This window comes from Alexandromys fortis, unplaced genomic scaffold, assembly GCF_014885135.2.
Source record: "Alexandromys fortis isolate MF-2015 unplaced genomic scaffold, M_Fortis_MF-2015_v1.1 scaffold_90, whole genome shotgun sequence".
In the NCBI taxonomy this organism is placed as follows: domain Eukaryota; kingdom Metazoa; phylum Chordata; class Mammalia; order Rodentia; family Cricetidae; genus Alexandromys; species Alexandromys fortis.
The window spans coordinates 7575484-7598904 of NW_026067985.1; the positions used below are offsets into that span (position 1 = coordinate 7575484).

The 23421-nt window shown below is 50.9% G+C and overlaps 1 protein-coding gene across 1 annotated transcript in view; it reads right to left on the reverse strand.

The window, feature by feature from the left end:
• Ccdc63 (coiled-coil domain containing 63) overlaps positions 1–3491 on the reverse strand; it is a 31722-nt gene extending 28231 nt beyond the window's left edge. The window contains exons 1-3 of the mRNA XM_050159052.1: positions 3366–3491; positions 2844–3013; positions 901–1090 (exon numbers count right to left, since the gene is read on the reverse strand). Of these exons, the coding sequence (XP_050015009.1) occupies positions 901–1090; positions 2844–3013; positions 3366–3374 (369 nt within the window). The 5' untranslated portion in view covers positions 3375–3491. The remainder of the gene's footprint in view (positions 1–900; positions 1091–2843; positions 3014–3365) is intronic.
• Between the last annotated feature and the right edge of the window lie 19930 nt (positions 3492–23421).

The window sequence follows — 23421 nt, forward strand, 5'->3', positions numbered from 1 at the left end:
AATAAATAAATAAATAAATAAATAAATAAATAAATTAAAAAATTTTATTATCTTATACAAAAAATTAAGCCGGGTGGTGGTGGCGCACGCCTTTAATCCCAGCACTCAGGAGGCAGAGGCAGGCGGATCTCTGTGAGTTCTAGGCCAGCCTGGTCTACAAGAGCTAGTGCCAGGACAGGCTCCAAAGCTACAGAGGAACCCTGTCTCGAAAAACTAAAAAAAAAAAAAAAAATTAAGAGTAAGGGTGGCTGAGTATGACGGCATGAATTAAACTTGAAAAGCAGAGGCAGGTGGATCTCTGACTTCAAGGCTAGCCTGGACTACAGAGTGAATTCTAGGCTAGCCAGGGCTACAAATATATGCCTCAAAAATAAATAAATACAAATAAATTATAAAGTTACATACTTCTAACACACAAACTCAGTAAGTAATAAGTTCCCTTTCCTACAAGGAAGGATTGGGACACAGCCAGACCTAGCCAAAGACGCCATCCAGGAGGGTCACACTAATGATGTGTGGTGCTGAGTGACGATTTTGAGGCAACGAATCATGCCCAGAATGACATGTGTATACCATGGCCCACATGAGACCTTCTTAAAGGCTTTTCTCCTGCGCTAACACCTGGCAATGCCCCCAGAGAGATGCTGTCCAGCATCTTAGTGCCGGGACAAAAAGACTGATGCATAGCGTGAAGGAGGGAGAAACTAGCATCATTCAAAGCCAGCAGTGATCTTTGTTACAGCACCAAAACCTGGCCCATGTTGGCCGATGCTAAGGATGCTAAGGTTGGACTTGCAGGGTCGATGGCGCTGAGCTCCTGTGCTATGTTCCACTCTGCCTAGAGCATCCTGGGTACGTTGTCCTTGTCCCCTTTTGCTCAGTCCCCCAGGAGAGCCTCACCTTGTCGTCCAGCTCTACCAGCAGCACCTTCATGGAGGTGATAAGTGCCTCGTAGTCCCCCTTGGTCTGCAGCAGGAAGCGCAGCTCCATGAAGTTCTTCTGGTTCAGGTCTAGGTTCTTGGGAGACTTCACGAGGCTCAGGAGCAGGGTGGTCTCGGCCTGCTGAGCTTTCAGATTCTCGATTTCCTTACTGAGGGGAAGCATTTCTGATTTAACCCAGCAGCCCCAAATGCCTTCTTGGAACCCACAGGATTCCTTACCCCAAAAGGAGCATGGGGAAAGGCCTGGGTCCCACTGAGAGCAGAAAGCTTCAGGGCTGGGGCTTGGGTCCACATCTGAAACCCCATGTCCCTGACCCTACTCATTCCCGTGTCTCCTCTCCACCTTCCCTGAGGGGTACATGGGGTTCCCTTCTAGGGGTTGGCTGCCTGTCAGAACCCTTCACGGAGGGGCTTGGGAGATGGCTCACCAGCTGCTAAAGAGTTCCCTGTGTATGAGGACTTGAAGTCCATCCAAGCACTCACACAAAGTCAGCTGTTGGGAGTGGAGGCGGGAAGACCCCTGAGCTAGCTGTCCCTCCAGTCTCTCCCCATCAGGGGCTACAAGACAATGAGAGACACAGTCTCAAAAAAACCAAAATGGGGCCAGGCATGATGGCACACACTCTTTTTTTTAAAAAAAAAAAAATATTTATTTATTTATTATGTATACAATATTCTGTCTGTGTGTATGTCTGCAGGCCAGAAGAGGGCGCCAGACATCATTACAGATGGTTGTGAGCCACCATGTGGTTGCTGGGAATTGAACTCAGGACCTTTGGAAGAGCAGGCAATGCTCTTAACCACTGAGCCATCTCTCCAGCCCCCATGGCACACACTCTTAATCCCAGCACCTCTGCCTCCCAAGTGCTGGGATTAAAGGTGTGCACCACCATGCACTGAAATTTTTTTTTATTTATCCTGTCATTTTTATCTGTATGGGAGTGGGTGACAAGGGGTGCTTGTAGAGGCCAGAAAAGAGGGACAGCCCTTGGAGCTGGAGTTCCAGGTGGCAGGAAGACAGATGTGGGTGCTGGGAACTGGACTCAGATCTTCTCCAAGAGCAACAAGTGCTCTTCATTGCTGAGCCTTCTCTCCAGCCTTCACTTTTTTCAACATGTATTTATTTGTGCATGATATATGAACATGTGCGTGGGTGTTAGCAGCCATGTTGTGCGTATGCAGGTCAGAAAACAACGTGGGGGGGTCTAACCTTGTGTCTTTCTGGGATCTAATTCAAGATCAGGCTTGGAGTCAGGCTGTACCATCTCCCCAGCCTGAGACATTTCCTCCGGCTCTATATAATAAACACTTTTCCAACAGATGGCAGTAAAGTGCTCTGGAAAAAACACTTCTTTTTAAAACTGACAGGGATGTCTCCTAGGGACCAGCCTCTCACGGAGTAAACGGATCCAGGGGAAATGAAAGATCTCCGCTCCCTCCTCTGAACTCCAAGCAAGCAGACAGCGAGGGTGGATGGAGGCCTGCTTCTGGCCTTGCAGAAGGGGCTTCACAAGCGGGTCTCCCCAATTGCAAAAGGCTGGTCCCTGCCCAGGCAGCTTGGCAACCTCCCCGGAGGCACCAGCCAGAGAATGGCCACGCTCCGCGTCACTGCCACAGCTGGTTGGACAGGAGTAGACCCCTGAACCAATCAGTTCCCCCGCCCCCGTGCTGAATGGGTTACTAGATGAGAGTGTCTGCGAGGCGCAGGGTGGAGCAGAGGGTCAGGGGCCTGGTTGAGGGTCGCCTGTCCCTCGGAGCCCCCCAAAACCCTGGATCCTGCTCACTGGGTGCTCTCCTATGAAGCTCTAGAGCATAGGATAAAAGGTCCCCGGCCCCCAAGTGGGTTCAGGGTGCTCCCTGCCCCCGCTGTGCCCTAGGCCCACCCGGGGACACCCCTCTTACTACTGGTTGGCGATCATACACTGGTTGCGGAAGTTGAAGGACTTCCTGCTCTCCACCATCTTGCGGAACTGCTGCCTCAGTTTCCTCAGCTCCGCCTCTGCCAGCTGCTCTTTGGCCTTCTCGGAAAGCTCCTGAGAGCTCAAAGAGCCCTTCCTCCTGTGTTTCTTTCCCTGAGTGAGATGGAGAGAGAGGAGGCCCAGGTGACCAGAGAAGCCCTCAGGTAGCTCCCAGGAGAGGGGACAACCCACTCCAGGGTGATGTCATCTGCTTGTCTGTCACAGGGGAGACCCACCCAGGGCTGCCAGGTGACAGTCGAACTCGCTGTAGAGGTGCCTTGCTGAGTTGAGAAGGTGTTCTTTAGGGTCCTGAGTTCAAATCCTACTCTGCTGTGAGCCTGAGAAAGTCACGGACTGTTCCTGAACTCCAACCTCCCGTCTATGCAGTCGATGCCCAGAGATGGGGTGGTGGGTAGGGTGAGATGGTACATGAAGGGATAGCGAGTGGCCAGCTGTCGTCACCTACCAGTGGCATTGAGACGGATCTGAGCTTCCTTCCTGCTTAGACACTGGATCCTGGAGGCCACAGCCAGCAAGCCCACCCCTCTCTCTCTTGTTGTCTCTCCCTGTCTCTCTGCAATGTCCTGCCCAGAGGGAGGAAGAAAAAAGGAAGTGGGCCACCCCTGCTGGCAGTGAGGACCCATGGGCCTCTCCCCCTTCTCACGGTCCCCTCTCCCGCCCACAGCTTGGCATACAAAGGGGACATGGCAGATGGTGCTGGGTGTGACTAGAGCCTCTCCCCCCCAGAGCCAAGCATGCCTGGAACTTCTTCCTCTCCCAGTTTATTATTAGGGCCCGGGCAGATGGCTCCAGCCTGTCGCACACCCTTCTCCCCACATCTCTGAAGGAAAGGGGTACAAAGGCCTCAGATGGTGAGCATCCTGAGGGAGCCTTCTGATTTTGTGACAAGGTTTCCTGTCAGCCCAAGCTGGCCTCAAAGTCAATCTGTATCCAAGGACGACCTTCAACTCCTCATCCTCAGGCCTCCACCTACAACGTGGTGCTGGGATTATAGGTGTGTGCCATCACACCCAACTTACGTGGTAGTGATGTACTGAACCCAGTACCCTACACATACTGGGCAAGCACTACCCACTCACACACACACACACACACATGTGCACACGCGCACACACGCACACATGCACACACACATGCGTATGCACACGCACGCACACTGTAGGCCCCTCTCTCTCAGGTCAGGAGCCAGTAACCCAGACCAGTATTTAGCACATCAGAACTTGAATGTTGGGGCTGGAGAGATGGCTCAGAGGTTAAGAGCACTGACTGCTCTTCCAGAGGTCCTGAGTTCAATTCCCAGCAACCACACGGTGGCTCGCAACCATCCAAAATGAGATCTGGTGCCTTCTTTTGGTGTTCTGGTGTACAGGCATACATGGAATGTTGTATAAGAACTTGAGTGTCACCTGCCAGAGGCACTCAGACAAGTGTGGTGACATGAGTCTAACAAACCCCAGAGGACTGTGAGACCCAGAAACTATGTGGACTCCAGGGTCTCAATTCAAATTCCTCCCTAGCCTCTGATGAATCTTAGGTGCATCCCTCCTGCTCTCTGAAACCTCAGTTTCCACTCTGGAAAGCAGGGAAGGGTAGAGGCCAATCGGTACGTTCACCTAATCTGCATAATATCTGCCCATTAGAGTGGGCCTGGGCTCCCAGGCTCCCAGGCTCCGTGCTAGGTGTTGGAGAGAATTCAGCAATTCAGGCTGTTGCAGGATGAATTTTCCCTGGGCACCTGAGGTCAGGCGCGAGGACAGCCATCTCCACGGGGCCCTAAGAATCAAGCTAAATCAAGGTAAACCATAGACACCAAAGCCAGACCGGAAGATGCTTCTGAGTCGTGGCCAAGCACACCAGTCAGAGTGACTTTTCCGGAGCCTGTAAACCACCAGAGTCTGGCAGTGCAAATGTGCAAATCGATTTGGCATGCGAACTGTGCCTACTGTGTGCTTAATATTGTGGGGGAACTGAGCGGTGAGTAATCCTCAAGATGCTACCAAGGCAGCCCAGGGTGAAAGAGTGGGAACGGTTCCAACAAGATGTGGCCCTTGTGTTCTGCGGGATGAATAGGAACTCACCAAGCCATGCTGAATAAGAGATGAGAAATTCTGGGCAAGAGAGCGCCTGGCTGAAGACTGAGAAGCAAGAAAAATGTAGCCCCAAGGCATCTGCTAGCTTGTGTGAGCTGTCAAAGATGCCATGGGGACTCTGGAGGTAGCTGGTTCAGTATACCATACTTGAAGAGAAAATAATGCCAGAAGATTCTGACAGACAGCGAGGAGGTCATGACCATGGGGCCATGTCTTGACCTTCTAGAGCCTTCCCAAACACAACTTGAATGAGTGGCCTCACTCAGGCCATCTTGAACACCTCCCATTTTGTTAGCTACCCTGCCATCTTTACCATCTCCCATTTAGTAGCCAGGGCAGGGAGCCTACACTCCCTCCCCGCTTTTAAATGACAAGGCTGGTTCTGCCGGGATCCTGGATGAGTGACACGGTTTGTTTTAAAACAAGAATAAAGCAGGGCATGGTGGTACTGGCCCGCCATTTGGAAGGTGGAAGAAGGAGGATCAGGTGTCAAGGTCATCTTTGGCTGCAGTGCAAGTTTCGAAGCCAGCCTGTGATATGAGACCCTATCTCAAACAAATGAATAAATGACAAATAAATAAATATGAGGACGCTTGAGAAGACATACAGCTCTTTGGGTTTGGGGAGCATTTATGGTGGCAGTGGTGGCCCCAGGCTTGCGGCAGCCCCTAGCCTCCGCTCCTCTCCAGCAGGGGGCGCTGTTTGCGCTGCACTTACCACCCGCGGCTCCAAGTAGCCGGCTCCGCGAGCGTTTGGGCTGCAGCCAGCTCCACACCTCGCGTTCTCCGCCCTGGAATACCCACCTTTGTGACAGCGGCGACTCGCGTTCTCTATGGACAGCCGAGACCGCAGGACCCACGGGGAACTCGCAGCTTCCCCGAGGGGACAGGGCAACACACTCCTTAGCTACCCTCACCCACCCACCCATGTGAAACCAGCCGCGCCAAGAGATCTCCCTGGCCACCAAGTCAGTTCCCATTCCCTCCCTGGGCCTTTCTCTCTTGTTCCCTCGCTTCTTCATTAAAGGCCCTCCTTTCTGTAACACGGGGACCTAAGTAGACTTGTTTTCAGAGTTTAACTTATTTTATTTATTTGCCTGGAGATTGACCCTAGGGTTTCAGGCGTGCCAGACAATGACGCTAACTCTAAGCCTTCACCACCTGGAAGCTCCCCGTCTTGTCACTGCTGGTTAGGCTGCTTGACTCACAGCTCTCAACTGTCCCGCCGCTGGGCGGGCAATGGTTAGAAACATGACTCCCTGGGGAAGGCTTACCCTCACGGTCTTCCTGGGTGCAGAGCTCAATCCTCTTGCCAAAAAGAACAAGCCCCGCCCCACCCCCATGTGGCCTGGAGCAAACAAAACTGCCAGCAGTAAAAGAGGGCCAGGATGGAGCCAGCTGGGCAAATGGTGGGGGTCAGGAGCAAGGGGCCTAACCGCTTCCCCACGTCTGCCTATGAGAGTCAAAGGCATACGGAAACAAATACAAAAGACTCCTCTATCAGATTCCAGTTTACCCAGGTGACCCTCACACACAGTGCAAGGCTCCATCAGGGTCAGACTGCCAAGTCAGCCTGCCTGGTCAATGCTTGGTCCAAGAACACAAGAGAGTAACTGGTATCCTACAGTTTCCTGGAGACTGCCACAGGGATGGGCAGTGGCCTGCCTCATCAGAAGCAAAGGAGAGGCCCACGGTCCTTTGCCATCTCTGAGAAAGAGAGAGGAAGCAGGAAGCATGCTGCCTCAATTTGTTGCTGGCAGCTCTCTTGCAGTCTTGAAGGAAGCCGGTGTGAGATGGTCGGATATTGACTGGGGCTCCTCAGACATTGCCTGGGGCTGCAGGTTAAGGCCCTGACACCCTTCCCGGCCATCAGCCATATAAAACTGGAAACTGCAGTTTCAGGACTTTCATTAGAGGCCAATGGGCTCTGTCTGAGTCACAGTTCTGGCCTGCGTGGAGGTGTGTCGCCGTAAGAGTCATTAATAACTGTCTAAATCCCGCAAGATCCTTATCTAGCAGCAGGCTTAGTGACAAAGGAGGAGGCTAGGATTGTCCTTTCCTGGAAGGGTGGATGCGGATGGACCGGTCACTCACCTGAACAGGAAGCCAGCATGGTGGGTTCTGGGAGCTTTAGGAATTCACAAGCCCGGCTGAAGTGTAGGTAGTACTGGTAGATAGTGCTCGGCCTCCTGGGCACTCCCTGGAGATGGGTGTCTTGGTTGCTTGGCCCCCTATCTACTCCCATCCCGGGAGAACATTCTCCACCTTGCGATAAACCACCTCTTTCCCACACTCTGCTTGAATTCTTTCAACAGCATTCACAAGAACTGGAGATCAAGCACGAGAGTTGAGTCTTGGGTCCCAATCCCGGCGACAGTACTCAGTGAGAGAGGAGAGGTCCGGGACAATGTCTGTAGACCCCCGCTCCATTTTGCTTATTTTATTTTCTCGTTTTTGTTTGTTTGAGGAAGGGTCTCACTACATAGGCTGGGCTGTCTTGGAGCTCCTTGTGAGACCAAGGTGACTTCGAATTCACAGAGATCCACTTGCCTCTGCCTCTTGAGTGCTGGGATTGAAGGCGTGTGCCGCCACGCTGTGCCTCATGCCTTCATTTTATCGTCCCTTTTCTTTAGGTCACATTCCTGCTTAATTCATCAGTGTGTTGATCCCTCATGATATTGCCAACCTGGCTGAGCTCAGGGCCTGAGAGTCTGAAGATGCAGAAATAAGAGAGAGGGAATAGCCAGGCAGTGGTGGTGTACACCTTTAATCCCAGCACTCGGGAGGCAGAGGCAGGTGGATCTCTGTGAGTTTGAGGCCATCCTGGTCTACAAGAGCTAGTTCCAGGACAGGATCCAAAGCTACAGAGAAACCCTGTCTCAAAAAACTAGAAAAGAAAAAGAAAAGAAATGAAAACAGGTGTCAGGAGATAGCTGAAAGTCATCAATGCCCTGCTCCAGAGCGCCCTCACCAAGGTCTCTGGGCATTGCCCTAACCTTCAGCCACAACAGAACTCATAAACATGTCAGCCTCTAACCCAATTGTTCCTCTGTTGCATCCCATCAGTGCCTCAGGAGAGAAGCCCAGGGTCACCAAACCCCTTTAACTCTTTTCTTCCAGGGTGGCCACAGTGACTGTCTATGTCTTTGTCCGTGCCTCTTTCTAATTGGCATGTTGAGACAGGTAGCCAAACCGATCCCTAATTCACCCCAGCTTTATCCTAAAACCCCACTAACAACCATCACATCCCCTCCCCACCTCCCCCTGTGACACACAGGTGACCTTCTTGTGTCCTGAGCTTCTGTCCAGAGGGCAGTGATGGAGACCAGCCGGGGAGGGAAGCCAGCATTCAATTCAATTTGGCACCATGCTGCTGTCCATGACCCGCAAGACACTGAGGACACCTGGCCACCGTCTGGAGGTGGCAGGAGGAATGAGATGCCCCAGGCTGCTCTGAGGAAAGGCAACTCTATCTGGCTCCTCAGCAAGAAGACGGAACCATTCTCCCCTCCTTCCCTCCCTCCCTCCTTCTCTTCCTCCCTCCCTCTCTTCTTCTCTGTCTCCATCCTCACTTCTAGGATAACAGTAGGAGACCTTAAAATTACAATCTTAGCCAGGCAGTGATGGCACACGCCTTTAACCCCCTCACTTGGGAGGCAGAGCCAGGCGGATCTCTGTGAGTTCGAGGCCAGCCTGGTCTACAGAGCAAGTTCCAGGACAGCTAGGGCTACACAGAGAAACCCTGTCTCAAGAAAACAAACTAACTAACTAAAAACTACAACTCCCACTGGGCGGTAGTGGTGCAAGCCCTTTATCCCAGCACTTGGGAGGCAGAGGCAGACAGATCTCAGTGAATTTGAAGTCAGCCTGGTCTACAAGAGTGAGTTACAGGACAGCCAGGACTGCTACACAGAGAAACCCTGTCTCAAGAAAACAAACTAACTAACTAAAAACTACAACTCCCACTGGGCGGTAGTGGTGCAAGCCCTTTATCCCAGCACTTGGGAGGCAGAGGCAGACAGATCTCAGTGAATTTGAAGTCAGCCTGGTCTACAAGAGTGAGTTACAGGACAGCCAGGACTGCTACACAGAGAAACCCTGTCTCAAAAAAAAAAAAAAAAAAAGAAACTTAAAACACTACAACTCCCAGGATTCTTTGCATAATGGGTGGGGCCTCACAAGAAGATTAAGCAGGGTTAATCTATACAGCCTGAGGTCAGCCGCTGGGCCCCACGAGGTAGAAGGAAAGACCCATTTCCAGCATGCTGTCCTCTGACCTGCACATATGCTCTGTGCTGTACACTTGCTCCCGCCCAATCAATACATAAATATGACATAAATATTTTTTAAGTGAATGTCATCTTGCTTCTCTTGATGGAGGAGAAGCACTTTTTCAGACCTCTGGAAAAGTGGAGAGCTCCGAGGAAGGCATCAGTCACGGCCCTTCCCTTCTATGGCCTTCTGCAACACACCCTGGTGGCCCAGTCCACGCCCACAGACTTTCCCAAGGCTGCTGCTATGGTCCCATCCTCAGCACAGCGTGGAGAGCTAGCGAGGTCCTAGAGTTACACGGACCTGGGCTGCCAGGAGCTAACTAGCTGTGAGCCTTTGGACCAGGCTTTGGCTTCTCTTGGACTCATTCTCAGTTTCCTCCTCCTTCACAGCGGCTCCTGCTGGGCATGCCCAGTCCTGGGGTTGGATTACTGTGACCCTCTGGCCACACCCGGAACATGGGGACCAGGGCTGGGCAAGCTTCCAATAAGCAAGGAGGAGGTGTTCTGGCAGGAGAGGCACCCCAAAATGACTAGACTCTCCTGCCATGACTTCTCTGTTATTAGGCCATCTCTAACAATGGCGGCTCAGATCAGCTGTGCTCAGTAAACCCTCAGAAAGGCTGGAGGAACAACCCAGTCATGGCTTATCATAGTGACAAGACACAGACTAAACTCAGCAAGATTAAAGACAAGGGTCAGAGTCCGGGAGACAGTGGGCCTGGACTCCCAGAGGACTCTCCTGTGTTGAGTTCACAAAGCTTTAGCCTGTGGCGCAAATGACTGACAATAGGAAGATACCCCCAAACTTTGGCATCTACAGTGCTTACTGAGGGTCAGACACGTGAACACAGATGACCCTGCATGGCCAATCTTTGTCACTTGGTCTCACCTACTCCAGAGGCCCCGCTCAAATACAAGGCTGGGAACCCCACAGCATTTATTCTGGGGCTGGAGGTTATCTCCCAGGAGCCTGGCAACGGGCATGCCTGCCTTAGGGTGATGAGGTTTGAACAACACAGATCTAACAAGTCTGCACCTTGGCTACACCACCCACAATGACATCACTCCACTAATGGCATTCATCCAGAAAGGGTCAGAGAGGTCCTGAAGGCCCCAGGTCGCCCTGCCCATACCCACTTTCCCCTCTCCTCCTCCAGGCTCTTTGAGATCTGGGCTTCTCATCCACAGTGAGGGGCTGGGCCTCAGGGAAGGATTTTCACATGGCATGGGAGTTGTGAACGTGGGGAGGGGGTTCCCAAGCCTGGCTTTCATGTCCTGGCCCCTAGGCCGCCTTGAGAAGATATCTTCTCTGAGAGATTTAGATGAATCCCCTTATCCAAGAGCTCAGGTCACCTGCTTCAGCCTGGCCAGATCCGATTACTCGCTGTGACCCCAAAATTCACTCATGCACACCCGCCAATAATCAGTCCCGGCGGGGATGGGGAGAGAGTGGGGGAGTTGTGGGGAGTGGATTTGGGAACACCCTGGTTCTGTGCAGAAGCGAGTGAGGCAGAGTTGTCATCTCAGGACATCCCCCTGCCCTGCTCCAGATCTGGGTCACCTTAAACCGATTTTAATGGTCTAGAAAGATAAAAGCTGAGACCAAGTCAGAGGTCACTTAAAGAATTAGAGTTGCCGGCAAGCTCCAAGACAGCTCAGGATGCACTGGAGAGGTGGCCCTTTTAAAGGCAGTGTTCATCTTTTGTTGCCTTTTTGTGGTTTTATCTTTGAGTGCTGGGAATGGAACCCAGGGCCTCCCATATGCTGGGCAAACACTGTATGCTCCCAGCCACTGAGCGGTTTTCTTTAATGTTTAGTTGGCATGTGTTTTTGTCTGCATGCCTGTGTATGTCTCGTGTGTGTGTGTGTGTGTGTGTGTGTGTGTGTGTGTGTGTGTGTGTGATCTAGGCTGACTGGCCAGAGAGTTCTCAGGAGCCACCCATCTCTGCCCCTCAGTACTGGGATTACGGGAGTGCTTTGACCATGTACCACGTCTGACTTCTTTATGTAGGTGCTAGGGATTCAAACCCAAGTCCTTATGCCTTCAGAGCCCACTGAGTCGTCTTTCCAGGCTCTAGCGTGTTTGTCTTGTCCTCCTTAGTCTCTCAGCCTCATGCCTCAGACCCTTCCTGTCATGTGTCATTGCCATCAGCACCTGTCCTTTAGGGCTCCCTTCCACCCTGAGCTTCCGGGTTGGGACAGTCTCCTGGCAGCTCTCTTCCTTGACACCCAGGTTGGCTCTCAGCCCTCACTGCTGAGATGTTGCCTGCTGCGCCCCAGACATTGTTAAGGCTGTGGTAGGTATGAGCTCACTCTCTCTGCATCCATTCTAGGAAATCCACGTGGGGAATTGGGCCATGGGTGCTGTCATAGTGAGCAGGAGGACATGTGACAGACTTGGATAGACCCGAACTCAAATCCCACTTCTTCTATGTGCAGGCTATGTGACTTGGGCAAGTGACTTAGCCTCTCTGTGCCCTGGCCTGGTGCAAAGACCTTGTGGTACACAATTCTGAGAGGCACAAAGACTGACAGGAAGTTGCCTGGACCCTGCAAGGTGAGGGCTTCTCGGGTCAGGGTTCTCTAGAGGAACTGAACAGAGAATGAGTCTATGAGACATATATTTATAAAGGGATTTATAAGAATGGTTTATGGGGCTATGGTCTGGCTAGACCAATAGTGACTGACCCCAAGATCAACACTCCGGTAGTAGTTCGGCCCAGGAGTCTAGATGTCTCTGTTGGTCTTCCGTGTATGTTGGAAGTTGCCTCAAACACCAGTGAATGGACGTCTCCAGCAGAACAGATGGACTTGCCAGCAAGAGTGAGGACAAGAAGGCAAAGAGCAAAAGCTTCCACATCCTTCATGCAGGCTGCCACCAGGAGGAGATTCAGGGTGACTTTTCCTACCTCAGAAGACCTGATCAAGAATAACCCTTCACAGGTGTGCCCAGATGCTTGGGTTTAGTTGGCTCCAGGTGTGGTCAAGTTCACAGTCAAGATTACCTATCACAGGCTCGTCTCGATACGACCTCAGTACCCTCGTCATGCCCCCCTCCCTGGAGTCCTGTCCTCCTGCCCACCTACTTCTAAAGCTGGCTGCTTCTTATCCCCAACTCACATTGGAGCTGCCCATGCGCCCACCCGCAACCTCAGCTTGTCAGATTTCCTCCCCAAAGCCCAACACCATCTCTTGTGTCTGCGCATGCACAAGCTGCCCCATGCACACAGAAGTCAAAGGACAGCTTGCCGGTGTTGGTTCTCTCTTTCCACCACGGGGCTCTGGGAATCAAACTTGGGTCATTGGGTTTGTCCACAAGCACCTTTCCCCACTGCTGAGTCTTGCTCTTCTACTGTTTTTTTTTTTTTCCTCTCCTTGGTTGTTCATCTGTGTGGAATATTGTTCCCGTTGACACTTCAGCTCCAACCCAACTCTGCTTTGCAGGGAGCCCCTACCTGGGACTCACCTGGGACAACTCTCTCTCTCCCTCAGTCTCATTCATTTCCCAATGAGACTTTCTGGCTCAGAACTCAGGGAGCACCAGAGGCGCAGAGTCACTGAGACATCTGGTCTCACTGGGCTCTAGCTCAGTCTCCCCCACGACCCAGCCTTGCCCTTCTCTGTTCGAGTCTCTATTTCTCTAGCCTTAAGGTGGAAACAATAACACCCATGTGACAGAGTTATGAGACCTAAGTAGGCTACCAGACAGCCTGGTTAGTAGTGACTCCAGCACCCCTTGGCAAGGGGTGACCACTTACTTGGCAGTCATCGGACAGCGTGGGCACAGACCAGGGTTGGCACAGCTTCAGAACAGCTGGATACCTGTGTGAGTAGAGGCTGGAAAACAAGTGAGGCTGGGGAGGGGACCCTAAGGCCAGCCGGTGACCCACTTGGACACAGGGATAAGAGAAAAGAAGAAATGAACAAGCCAGGGAAGCTTCACGAAATAGTGAGGGGACAGCACCAGGGATGAGGAAGCAGGATGCAGATACTGCCACCTCCCAACAAATCAGAGTCTGTCCCCCTCCTGTCTCCTCTGTGCCCACTAGCCAGGGCCACAGAGAGAGCTATCTGGTGGATACAAAGACTCCAGATCCTTCCAAGTGGCAGATTCTGTCCAGAGACAGGAAGAGAAGGCTGGTTTCTGGGTATGTCCTCGTGGGATGTGCTGTCAATTAGAAGAGTTTATTTTCAGACAGGTACTCCCTGTGTAGTCAGATCAGCCTAGGCTACAAAAGGCCCTGACATACACACACACACACATATAAATCGTGAAACAGAAACAAAAATATAGTTCCCAGGTAAGCAGTGATGATGCATACACCTTTAATCCCAGCATTTGGAGGCAGAGGCAGGTGAATCTCTGAGTTTGAGGCCAGCCTGGTCTACAGAGTAAGTTCCAGGACAACCAGGAGTATACAGAGAAACTCTGCTCAAAAACAAAAACAAACAAGCAATTAATTAATTAATTAATAAAAACCAGTTCTCAAACTTCTTTGAGTCCCACTGTCCTTAGAGTAATTCTCCCCCATGGTGCTTAGCCCTGCCCGACTGCCACATCTATGAAGTGCCATGGCCCAAGCAGCCTCAGAGAGTCGCTGACCTAGCAGATTGGCATCTGCGTGGAAAGACACACTGAGAGGAGACATCAGGGAAGAGAGCATGTGCCTGCTGGGCACTGCACAGGTCCTCACATGCCAGAATCAGATCACATGCCGCCTCACTTCCTGTGCTACACTGGGCTTGGGGTGGTAATTGCTGTCTATTCCTGGAAATGATGTCAGGGAGGAGGAAGCGGCTGTAGTGCTGAAGATGAACGAACCGAGCTGCCAGTGGGAAAGAGATGCCAGTTGCCAATGCATTTCTCCCAAGATGTTGGGGCATGGCTGTATCTGCGGCCGGGCAATTCAAAGAGCCTGGAAAATCCTGAGCTGAGGCACCTGGGTGAGTCCAACCTCAAGCTCTTCAAGGTCACCTCTGGGAGTTCCCAGTCTGAAGAGGCGAAGTCCACCTAACCTACCTGCCTCGCCTCCTCATAGCAGCATGTGGAGTGACTGCCGGCACGCCCTGTGACCAGGCTGCTCAGAAAGGGCTCGGCCCCCTTGAGCAGGTGGGCCAGGGGCTTGTGGACAAACCACAGGTAATTTCATTTCTTTTTTCTTATTTTCTCTTTTGAGTTAGGGTCTCACTATGCAGCTCCGGCTGTCCTCAAACTCACTCTGTAGAGCAGGCTGTTCTCGAACTCACAGAAATCCACTGACCTCTGCCTCCCGGGTGCAGGGATTAAAGGTGTGTGCCATCACACCTGGCTCATACTCAGTTTCTGAGCATTTAGACCCGTGCCCAGCTCATTAGCTGGTACTCTCCTGCCTGCCACTGTCTGTTCCAGGCCAGCAGGCAGGCAGGAGATTTTGAGACAGGAAGAGCTAACAGAGCTGGGCCTCTTTATCCTCCATCCCCACAGGCTCAGTAGATAGCTAGGGGGAGTGTGCCTGCCTGGAATCCCAGCCCTGCAGATCGTGAACTAGGGGCAGCCTGAGCCATATAATGAAACCCTATCTCAAAAGTTTAGAGCAGAGAAGCCTGGCAGTGGTGGCACACGCCTTTAATCCCAGCACTCGGGAGGCAGAGGCAGGCAGATCTCTGTGAGTTCGAGACCAGCCTGGTCTACAAGAGCTAGTTCCAGGACAGGCTCCAAAACCACAGAGAAACCCTGTCTCGAAAAACCAAAATAAATAAATAAATAAATAAATAAATAGAGCAGAGATCTGCGGGTGTGGCTGAGTTAGTAGAGTGTTCACCTAGCAAGCACGAGGTGAGTTCCATTCCCCAGTTCCAATGTGTGTAGCAGCGTGTGCCTGGTGTGGCAGTGCTTGCCTGTAATCCCACTTAGGAGGTGGAGGCAAGAGAGTCAGGAATTCAAGGTCATCCTCAGCTACTGAGGAGTTCAAGGCCAGCCTGGGCTACTTGAAAGAAAGGTCTCGCTCAAAACAACGACAACAACAACAAAACAGAAAGTGATGCCACCCCCAGGCCCATCTTTCTTCAAACTCAAATTTGCTGCCTTAACTACTGTTTCTAAATACTTTCAACACACACAGCTGTTTGAATCTGCAGACAGGGAACAGCAAACCCACCCAGCCTGCCCTTGCCAACCTAATGGCAGACATTAACAATCCATACTGAACTCATTCATCTGAGATCTGGCCTCAGAACTCCCCACCTGCCACCCCAAAGCCACCACTGCTCATCGCCTATTGGAGGGGGACAAGGAATTTTCCTTCCCAGTTTTGGAACTTTCCACACGACCATCTTCTCTGTGCCCCGCAGCTGTCGTCAAAAGGCCCTACTCTTGCGTGGACACATTTCCCCACATCCTGTCACAAAGAAACCACAGATGCTCTGTGTTTGTAGAAGAAAGCAGGTAACCGCTCTGGCACTGTCCTTGGTCCTCTCAGGAAGTCCTGTTGTTATAAAGGAGAGAGCCAATGGGCCTGTGTGGGAGCAGCCATCACTTATGTTAAGAACCTCTCGGAGCCGCTCTTACTCAGAATAAATCAGCACTTAGCATTAAGGCCTGGCACAAACCAACTCCAATTTTGGCAGAACAGAGAAGCCCAGTGGCTGTTTGTGCAAATGAACTTGTCCTTCTGTCCTCTTCCTCCTCCTCCCTCCCCCTCTACCCCTCTCCTCTTCCTTCTCTTTCTCTGCTCCTCCCTGCAACCCTTTGCCCCTCTTCTCCTTTTCTGGACTGCCATCCCCTTCTGCCCTCCTCCCTCCCTCCTCCCTCCTCCTCCTGCCCCTAGAGCCAAGCTCAAGCCCAGACAGCAAGTCAGTGACTATGAAATCACAGGCAATTTCTAGGCCACCAGATGTGCAACATATTTAGACTGAAGCAGCTGGATAATCGAACAGCTTCCTGGTCCCCTCCCCCAAACATCCCCTGCCGGATGTCCTCTGTCTGCTTGAGGACACATGTGTACACTCTCAGCTCTCTGAGACCGGGTGCCGAGCCCTGGGTCCATCAAGCCCCAAGCAGCATCCCTTAATAGCTCCAGTTGGAATTTTGCCCCTGGACCCTCCCACCCACTCTCCTCCTCCCCAGTCCAGCTAAGAAGCCTGGTGCTGATGAGGCAGCTTGGCCACCTTCCCCTGGTGTCCTGAGACCTTCACATGACTTCCAGAGATGCTGGGAAAGAGGACATGAAATGAGAAAGGAGACGCAGAGGAGACAGAGGCTGCTGGGAAAGCCAGCCATAGCCCTGACCCCGTTGTAAAACAGAAGAGGTTCCAAGCTCATCAGATCCGAAACCCTCCCTAGACCAATTCCCAGCGCCAGGGCCTGGCAAGCCAGAAAGACCTACAGATGGGGCAGGGCAGGATAGTGGGCTCCACCAGCAACTCCAGGACAGGTGGACAATACTGACCTCACACCCCTCCAGGGATCTTTGAAGCTGTGTAACTGTGTGACCTCGGCTGGTGACAAATGACTCAGTGGGTAGAGGCGCTTGCACCATGCCTGAGGACCTGGGTTTGATAGAAGGCAAGAACTGATTCTCACGATTGGTCATCTGGCTCCCACATATGAACATGCATGCATGTTAAGTGTGTGTGTGTGTATGCACACACTTAAATAAACAATAACAACAATAATAATGCAGCAATAATAACAAAATCAGAAGCAACTGTGTTGCCTCAGGTAAGTTGCTGTCCCTCTCTGTGGCCAGTCTCCTCCCTAGGGGATGGGAGTGCTCACTGCCAATCCTCCGGAGAGTAACTGTGAAGGTTAGAGAGGACAGCAAACACTCAGCACAGAGTCTGTGGTGCGGTCATCCCTACAGTAAGTATCATGTCCATCTTTGTGTAAGCCAAGGCCTGGAGTCACAGCAGGATCTGGCTGCCTCATTTCTTACTAGTCTCCCTAATAGGTTCCCACTGCCTTACCCATAGCCCAAGAGCAGTGACAATGGCCATAGCATTAGTCTTCCTGACACTGAGCAATTATCATGCATCAGACCCATCCCAGTACCCTGTTCCTGTCTGCAGGGTCCTCCAGACATCCCTGTGACATGGATGCCATTACTAGCCCATTTTACAGATGACGCCACAGAGCCCCAGAGAGGTTGGGGGTTTTGCAAAGTCACACAGATGGCAGATGTCAGGGCTAGAGTGCCCGCACAGGTAGGTGACACTAGAGTCCATGTGGGGACCCCACCCTCGTCCTGTTTGCTGCTGAAATTTGGAAGGATGTGCCCCAAAGCATGGCTGCTCTCATTTGCTATTTTCTTTCTCTCTCTACTTTCACCTACACATGCAAAACATGAAGAGGTCTTGAATGGAAAAAACATTGCTGGCGTCAGAGGTAAAACTGGGTTGCTTTGATCTTGCCCACACTTGCCACTGCGAATCACGTGGTGAGGGTTCTCATCTGCTTATACCCGACCGCCACCTTCCAGATCCTTCTACAGCCCCGAGGCTTTAGAAACTGTAGGGAGAGAAGATAAGGCAGCTTGGACTTGGCCTCATTTTCTGCTGTGAGGGTTTTCTGTTTTTTGTTTTGTTTTGTTTTGCTTTGTTTTGTTTTGTTTTACACAAGGTCTCAGGTAACCCAGGCTGTCCTTGAATTTACTCCACTTTCTGAGTCCTCTGCTGATCTCCAGAGTGCTGGGATAACAGGCATACAACACCACTCCTGGTTTACCTTCTCCTAAGTTGCTCTCAGGGCCTCATGCTAGGCAGCCACTTTACCAGCTTGAGCTACTTCCCTAGTCCTGTTTGGCTTTTGTTCATTTATATGAATCTGTCTGTGCCCTTCCTGTAGCGACTTGGTACACTTTTGAAGCCTGAGGACTCTTGGCTAGCCAGGGTGACTTGGAACGTTCAAGCCGGAGATTCTGTGGGCCTGCGCACACTGGCTTCACAGCCTTGCATATTTATGTTTGAGATGCAACACCTCTCCCAGAAGCCCCCAAGGCCTTCCATACCAGCACTAAGAGAGCCCAGAGTTTCTCTCTGTCACTGGGGGGAGGCGAGGATGCCTGGGTTGTTCTGTAAATTGGGAGGCTGGGAGATGAGACAGAGAGAGACAGCGACTAGGGAAGAAGTTAACAAAAGGACACTGTGAATCCAGGTCCACACCTGTACTTCCTGCACTCTGGGACCAGAGGCAGAAGGATTACTGTGTGTGAGTTCAAGGCCAGCCTGGCCACAGCAGAGTGAAATCCTGTTGAAACAAAAAACAAACAACAATAAAAGGTGCCATGGTTTGTAAAAGTGACCCAGGCCATGCCCAGGTATTTAAGGCTAATTCAATGAAACCACTGGGAGCTAGTGGGCCCTTTAAGAGGTGGGACCTAACCACAGGGAGTTGGTGGTACAGGCCTTTAATCCCAGCACCTGAGAAGCAGAGGCAGGAGGATCTCTGTGACTTCAAAACCAGTCTGGTCTACAGAGCGAGTTTCAGAGCATTCAGAGCAACATAGTGAGACCCTGTCTTGAAAAACCAAAAATAAAGGGATGGGGGCAGAACCTAAAAGGGGGAAGTTAACTCACCGGGGGCTCGTACTTGAGAGGATACTGAGAAGCCTGTCATTCTCTCCTTTTCCCTCCCTTTCTTCCCTCTCCATCTTCACATTCTCCCACCTTATCCCAGAACCAGCAGCCACTGAGTCAATAAAGGGTCGACAACTAAGTCAAAACAAACTTCTTTTAAATTCATTGTCGGGGGCTGGAGAGATGGTTCAATGGTTAAGAGCACTGGCTGCTCTACCAGAGGTCCTGAATTCAATTCCCAGCAACCACATGGTGGCTCACAACCATCTGTGCCCTCTTCTAGCATGCGGGCACACATGGAGGCAAAATGTTGTATACATAATAAATAAATAAAATTTTAAAAAAATTCACTGTCGGGCATTTTGCTGCAGTTTGGAAAGCTGACTAACAGAAAAGGCAGATTTGGTCAAATGTGTTACTGCTTCAGGTCTCTTCAGCTCAGAAAAAACCAGGACAGTGCAGCTGGAGACACAGAAGCTGGGCTTTCCTTACCAGCTCCCATCACTCACTGGGGGGAGGGGGGGGAAGGTGGGGGAAAAAGGTTCTCTCTCTTCCTTGCTGAGCAATCACGCTTATCCTCCTGCCTCCACCTCCTGAATCCTGGGATGCCAAGCGTGTACAACAAGGTCAGGTTTATGCAGTGCTGGGAATGGAACCCAGGACCAAACTGTACATGCTAGGTGAGCCCAGTACCCACTGGGCCACATCCTGGCACTTTCTTTAAATGCTTATTCTGGTGGGTTTTGTTTGGTTGGTTGGTTTTGGGTTTTTTTGTTTGTTTGTTTGTTTGTTTGTTTGTTTGTTTTTTCAAGACAGGGTTTCTCTGTGGTTTTGAAGCCTGTCCTGGAACTAGCTCTTGTAGACCAGGCTGGTCTCAAACTCATAGAGATCCGCCTGCCTCTGCCTCCGGAGTGCTGAGATTAAAGGCATGCGCCACCACCGCCTGGGTAAATAATGGTTTTGAAGCCAAGACTTGGGAGCACCTGGGAGGCTGGGGCAGGAAGCAGCAAATAGGACATGGAGGCATTTGACTGTAATCCGGGCTACACAGTGAAGTCTGAGCTAGCCTGAGCTACTTGATATTTGACATCCTGTCCCAAAAAGCAAAAACAAATAAGTAAGTAAATAAAAATGAGACTGACCCAGAGACATCATCTGTGCTGAGCAAGGACTTCGTTCATTGTGGCCTTATCCATGGTGGGGCTTTCAGCCCAGAGCAGCCCTGTCCCGTTCCTGCAGGCACCTTCATGAAGCAGCTGGCCCTTTATTTCCTCACAGATGATTTTAAAAAAAAAATTAGCAGGTGACAGCAGACCTGAGTAACAATACTCAGAAATAACTTTCTGATGCCAGCAGGGGTGCAGCTGGGCAAATGCTCGAGAGAGAAGTCAGCACCCGCCTTCCAGCTCAGCTACCATGTCCTTGACCCTGTGTCTCCAACCAGCACCCCATCTTTTCTTCAAAGAACCCAGGCTTTGCCTTAGGACACCATTCCAATATTGTTGCACTTACTTGGCCCTGGATGTGCTAATGGCACTTCCAGAGACTCAGGCTGCCCAACCAGAGCATCCCATGACTCTAACTGCTGTGACTCCAGTACCACATGGACCACCGAGCACCAAGACCCAAAATTTTTTATTTTATTTTATTTATTTACTTTTGTTTTCCTGAGACAAAGTTTCTCTGTATAACAGTCCTGGCTGACCTGGAATTTACTCTGTAGACCAGGCTGGCCTCGAACTCATAGAGATCCTCCTGCCTCTGCCTCCTGAGCACTGCGCCACCACTACACAATCAGGACCAAAAATTTTGCTTCTGTTGTTGAATGGATGAAGCTGCCACCTTCTCACCCAGCTTTTGGGTATCATAGTGGAACAATGAGGGAGACGCTTGCATCAGGCTCCCCTCCCGGAGAGGAAGGCCTGACTGAGGGAACCAGATTGACACGAAGCCAAGATGAACTGAACGATGGGGAGACAAGAGACAGAGATCAGCCCTGAGAGCATTCCAGAACTGCTAGATCAAGCCATACCTGAATTTTGTTGTTTTAAATCATTCATTCACTCTTTTGTTTGTGTCTGTTTAGTTTGGGTTTTTGAGACAATGTCTAACTGACCCAGGCTAGCCAGAACTCACTATGTAGAGCAGGCTGGCCTCAAACTCCCGTGGTCATCTAGTCTTTTGTCTTTCCCAGTACTGGAATATTTATTTATTTATTTATTTATTTATTTATTTATTTATTTACTTATTATGTATACAATATTCTGTCTGTATATGCCTGAAGGCCAGAAGAGGGCACCAGACCCCATTACAGATGGTTGTAAGCCACCATGTGGTTGCTGGGAATTGAACTCTGGACCTCTGGAAGAGCAGGCAATGCTCTTAACCTCTGAGCCATCTCTCCAGCCCCCAGTACTGGAATTAAAGGTGTGAACCATTCCTGGCTGCCTGCACTTATGCACCTTCCCCCATGCAGGTTGCCTGGGTTTTCTGGTTCTTGCAAGTGGCAGTGCAGTGCTCTGTTCTCCAGCTGCCATTGGGCCATAGTCTATCTAGCATCACCTGCGGCTCCCTCCCTTCTCAGTTAGTGTGTGTCCCCTGCTTCCTTCAGCTGTGACATGAGAAGATTATCTTCCCCATGAAGGGTGTGTGGGGGAAGCGTCTGTTTTACTCATTGCCCCAATCCTGTTTGGCATGGTGCCCAATAAGCGCTTTTATTTTGTGGGCATTTGCATGTGTACATGATGTGTGTGTGCACGGGTGTGCATGTGCGTGTGTGTGGAGCGTTCTTTCCATGTGCTCAGACACACATGTGTCTTCCTAAACTGCTTTCCACTCTACCTACCGAGGCAGGGCCCCTCCCTCTCTCCAGCTTGCCATGGGAATGTCCTGTGTCCCCTCTTAAGGGCTGGGGTTACAGCCACCCTCCAAGTCTGCCAAGGTTTTAGTGAGTCCTGGGGACCAGCATGTAGCCCCCAATGCTGGTACAGCCAGCATGTTATCTTCTGAGCCATCTTCCCAGCCCAAGGAGTGGTTTTTTTGAGCAGGTGGGAAGGGAGCCCTGCCCTTGGACCTTGCCCCGCTTTCCAGATAAGGAAAACACAGCCCAGCAGCTTGGTGTGAGCAGGGTGTGTTCGCTAACAACCTGCTGTATATCTGAAACCCCAAGGTTCAAAGTCCGTTGCTTTTTCCAAGTTCCCTCTATCGTCCTAGGGCCTGACAGTGTAGTCACCATGGCAACCATTACTTACTGACCTCTAGCTGCTGACAGGCAAGTCCTCAGGCCGCTGCATGAATCTCCTTGATAACTCCAGTTTCCCAAGTGTCACCACACAGATGGCAGCCACACAAAGGTTCATAGAGGCCCAAGTCATAGAACTGGAAACCAGCAATTCCAGTGTGACTGTGAGAAACAAATGGCCCTCGTCCTCTTCTCCAGTGCTGGCCCACGCTGCCGTCAATACACACACTGAAAACACTTATTTCCCCGCAACTGTCTTTCTTGTCTGGTGAAACCTGAAGGGAAATCTCACAAGAAGTTTCTAGAACAATTCACTGAAATTTTTTTTGTAAGTTATGTTTTTTGTTTTTGTTTTTCTCTGTGTAACAGCTCTGGTTGTCCTGGACTTTGCTCTGTAGACTAGGCTGGCTTTGAACTCCCAAACATCTGCCTGTCTCTGCCTCCTGAGTGCTGGGATTAAAGGCATGCACTCCCCCCCCAAGTAAATTATGTTTTAAGGACGCCTCTCCCTTTCTTGAATTAACATTGTTGGAAGTGTCTGTGATGTCAAGAGCCGCAGCAGCCTCTTTATGATTAAGAGGCAGCCAATGCTTTGAGATAGTAAAACAGCTGTAAAAGATTGCTTCAGTCAGACATAGTGGCACCTACCTGTGAGGCTTATACTCAAGAGTCGCAACAGGAGGATGAATAAATAGTTTGAGGCCAGTTGTGGTTACAGAGTGAGACCCTGTATCAAAAACAAACAAAACAAAAAAACCAAACAGTCTCCAGATATGCTCAAAAGTGTTGATTTCACTCCTTTTAAAAGTATTTCTCTTTATTCTATGCTGAGGAGTGTCAGACCTCACATGTCTGGTGCCTGCCAGCTCAGAAGAGTTCCTCTGACCACAGGAGCTGAGCCACAGCGAGGGTTCTGGGAATGGAACCAGGCACCCTTTGAGAACAACCGAGGCTCTTAGCCGTTAAATCTTCTCTCCAGCCCTTTTATTTCCTGTTAAAATGCCAATCATCAGCCTAAAGGGGTAGGCAGGGGAGTAGGTTAAGGAGACAGAGTAGCCGCAGTGGAAAGCTGTGAAGCCTATAGAATTAAGAGGGTGTACATTGGGAGGAGGGACGCCTCAGACAATCCCATCCTCAACTGTTTACCAGGGAAATACTGGGGAATTTCTAAGATTTTAACAAAGGGTTTATAAAGGGTAATGAGGAGCCATCGGCCAAGAGAAGAAGGGAGATAAAATTATTTCCATACATTTTTAAAGTTCCAAAACCTATTTATACCACTAGTCAAAGGGTCATATCAAGCCGGGCCTTGTGGGTTTTAGTCCCAGCACTCAAAAAGCAAAGG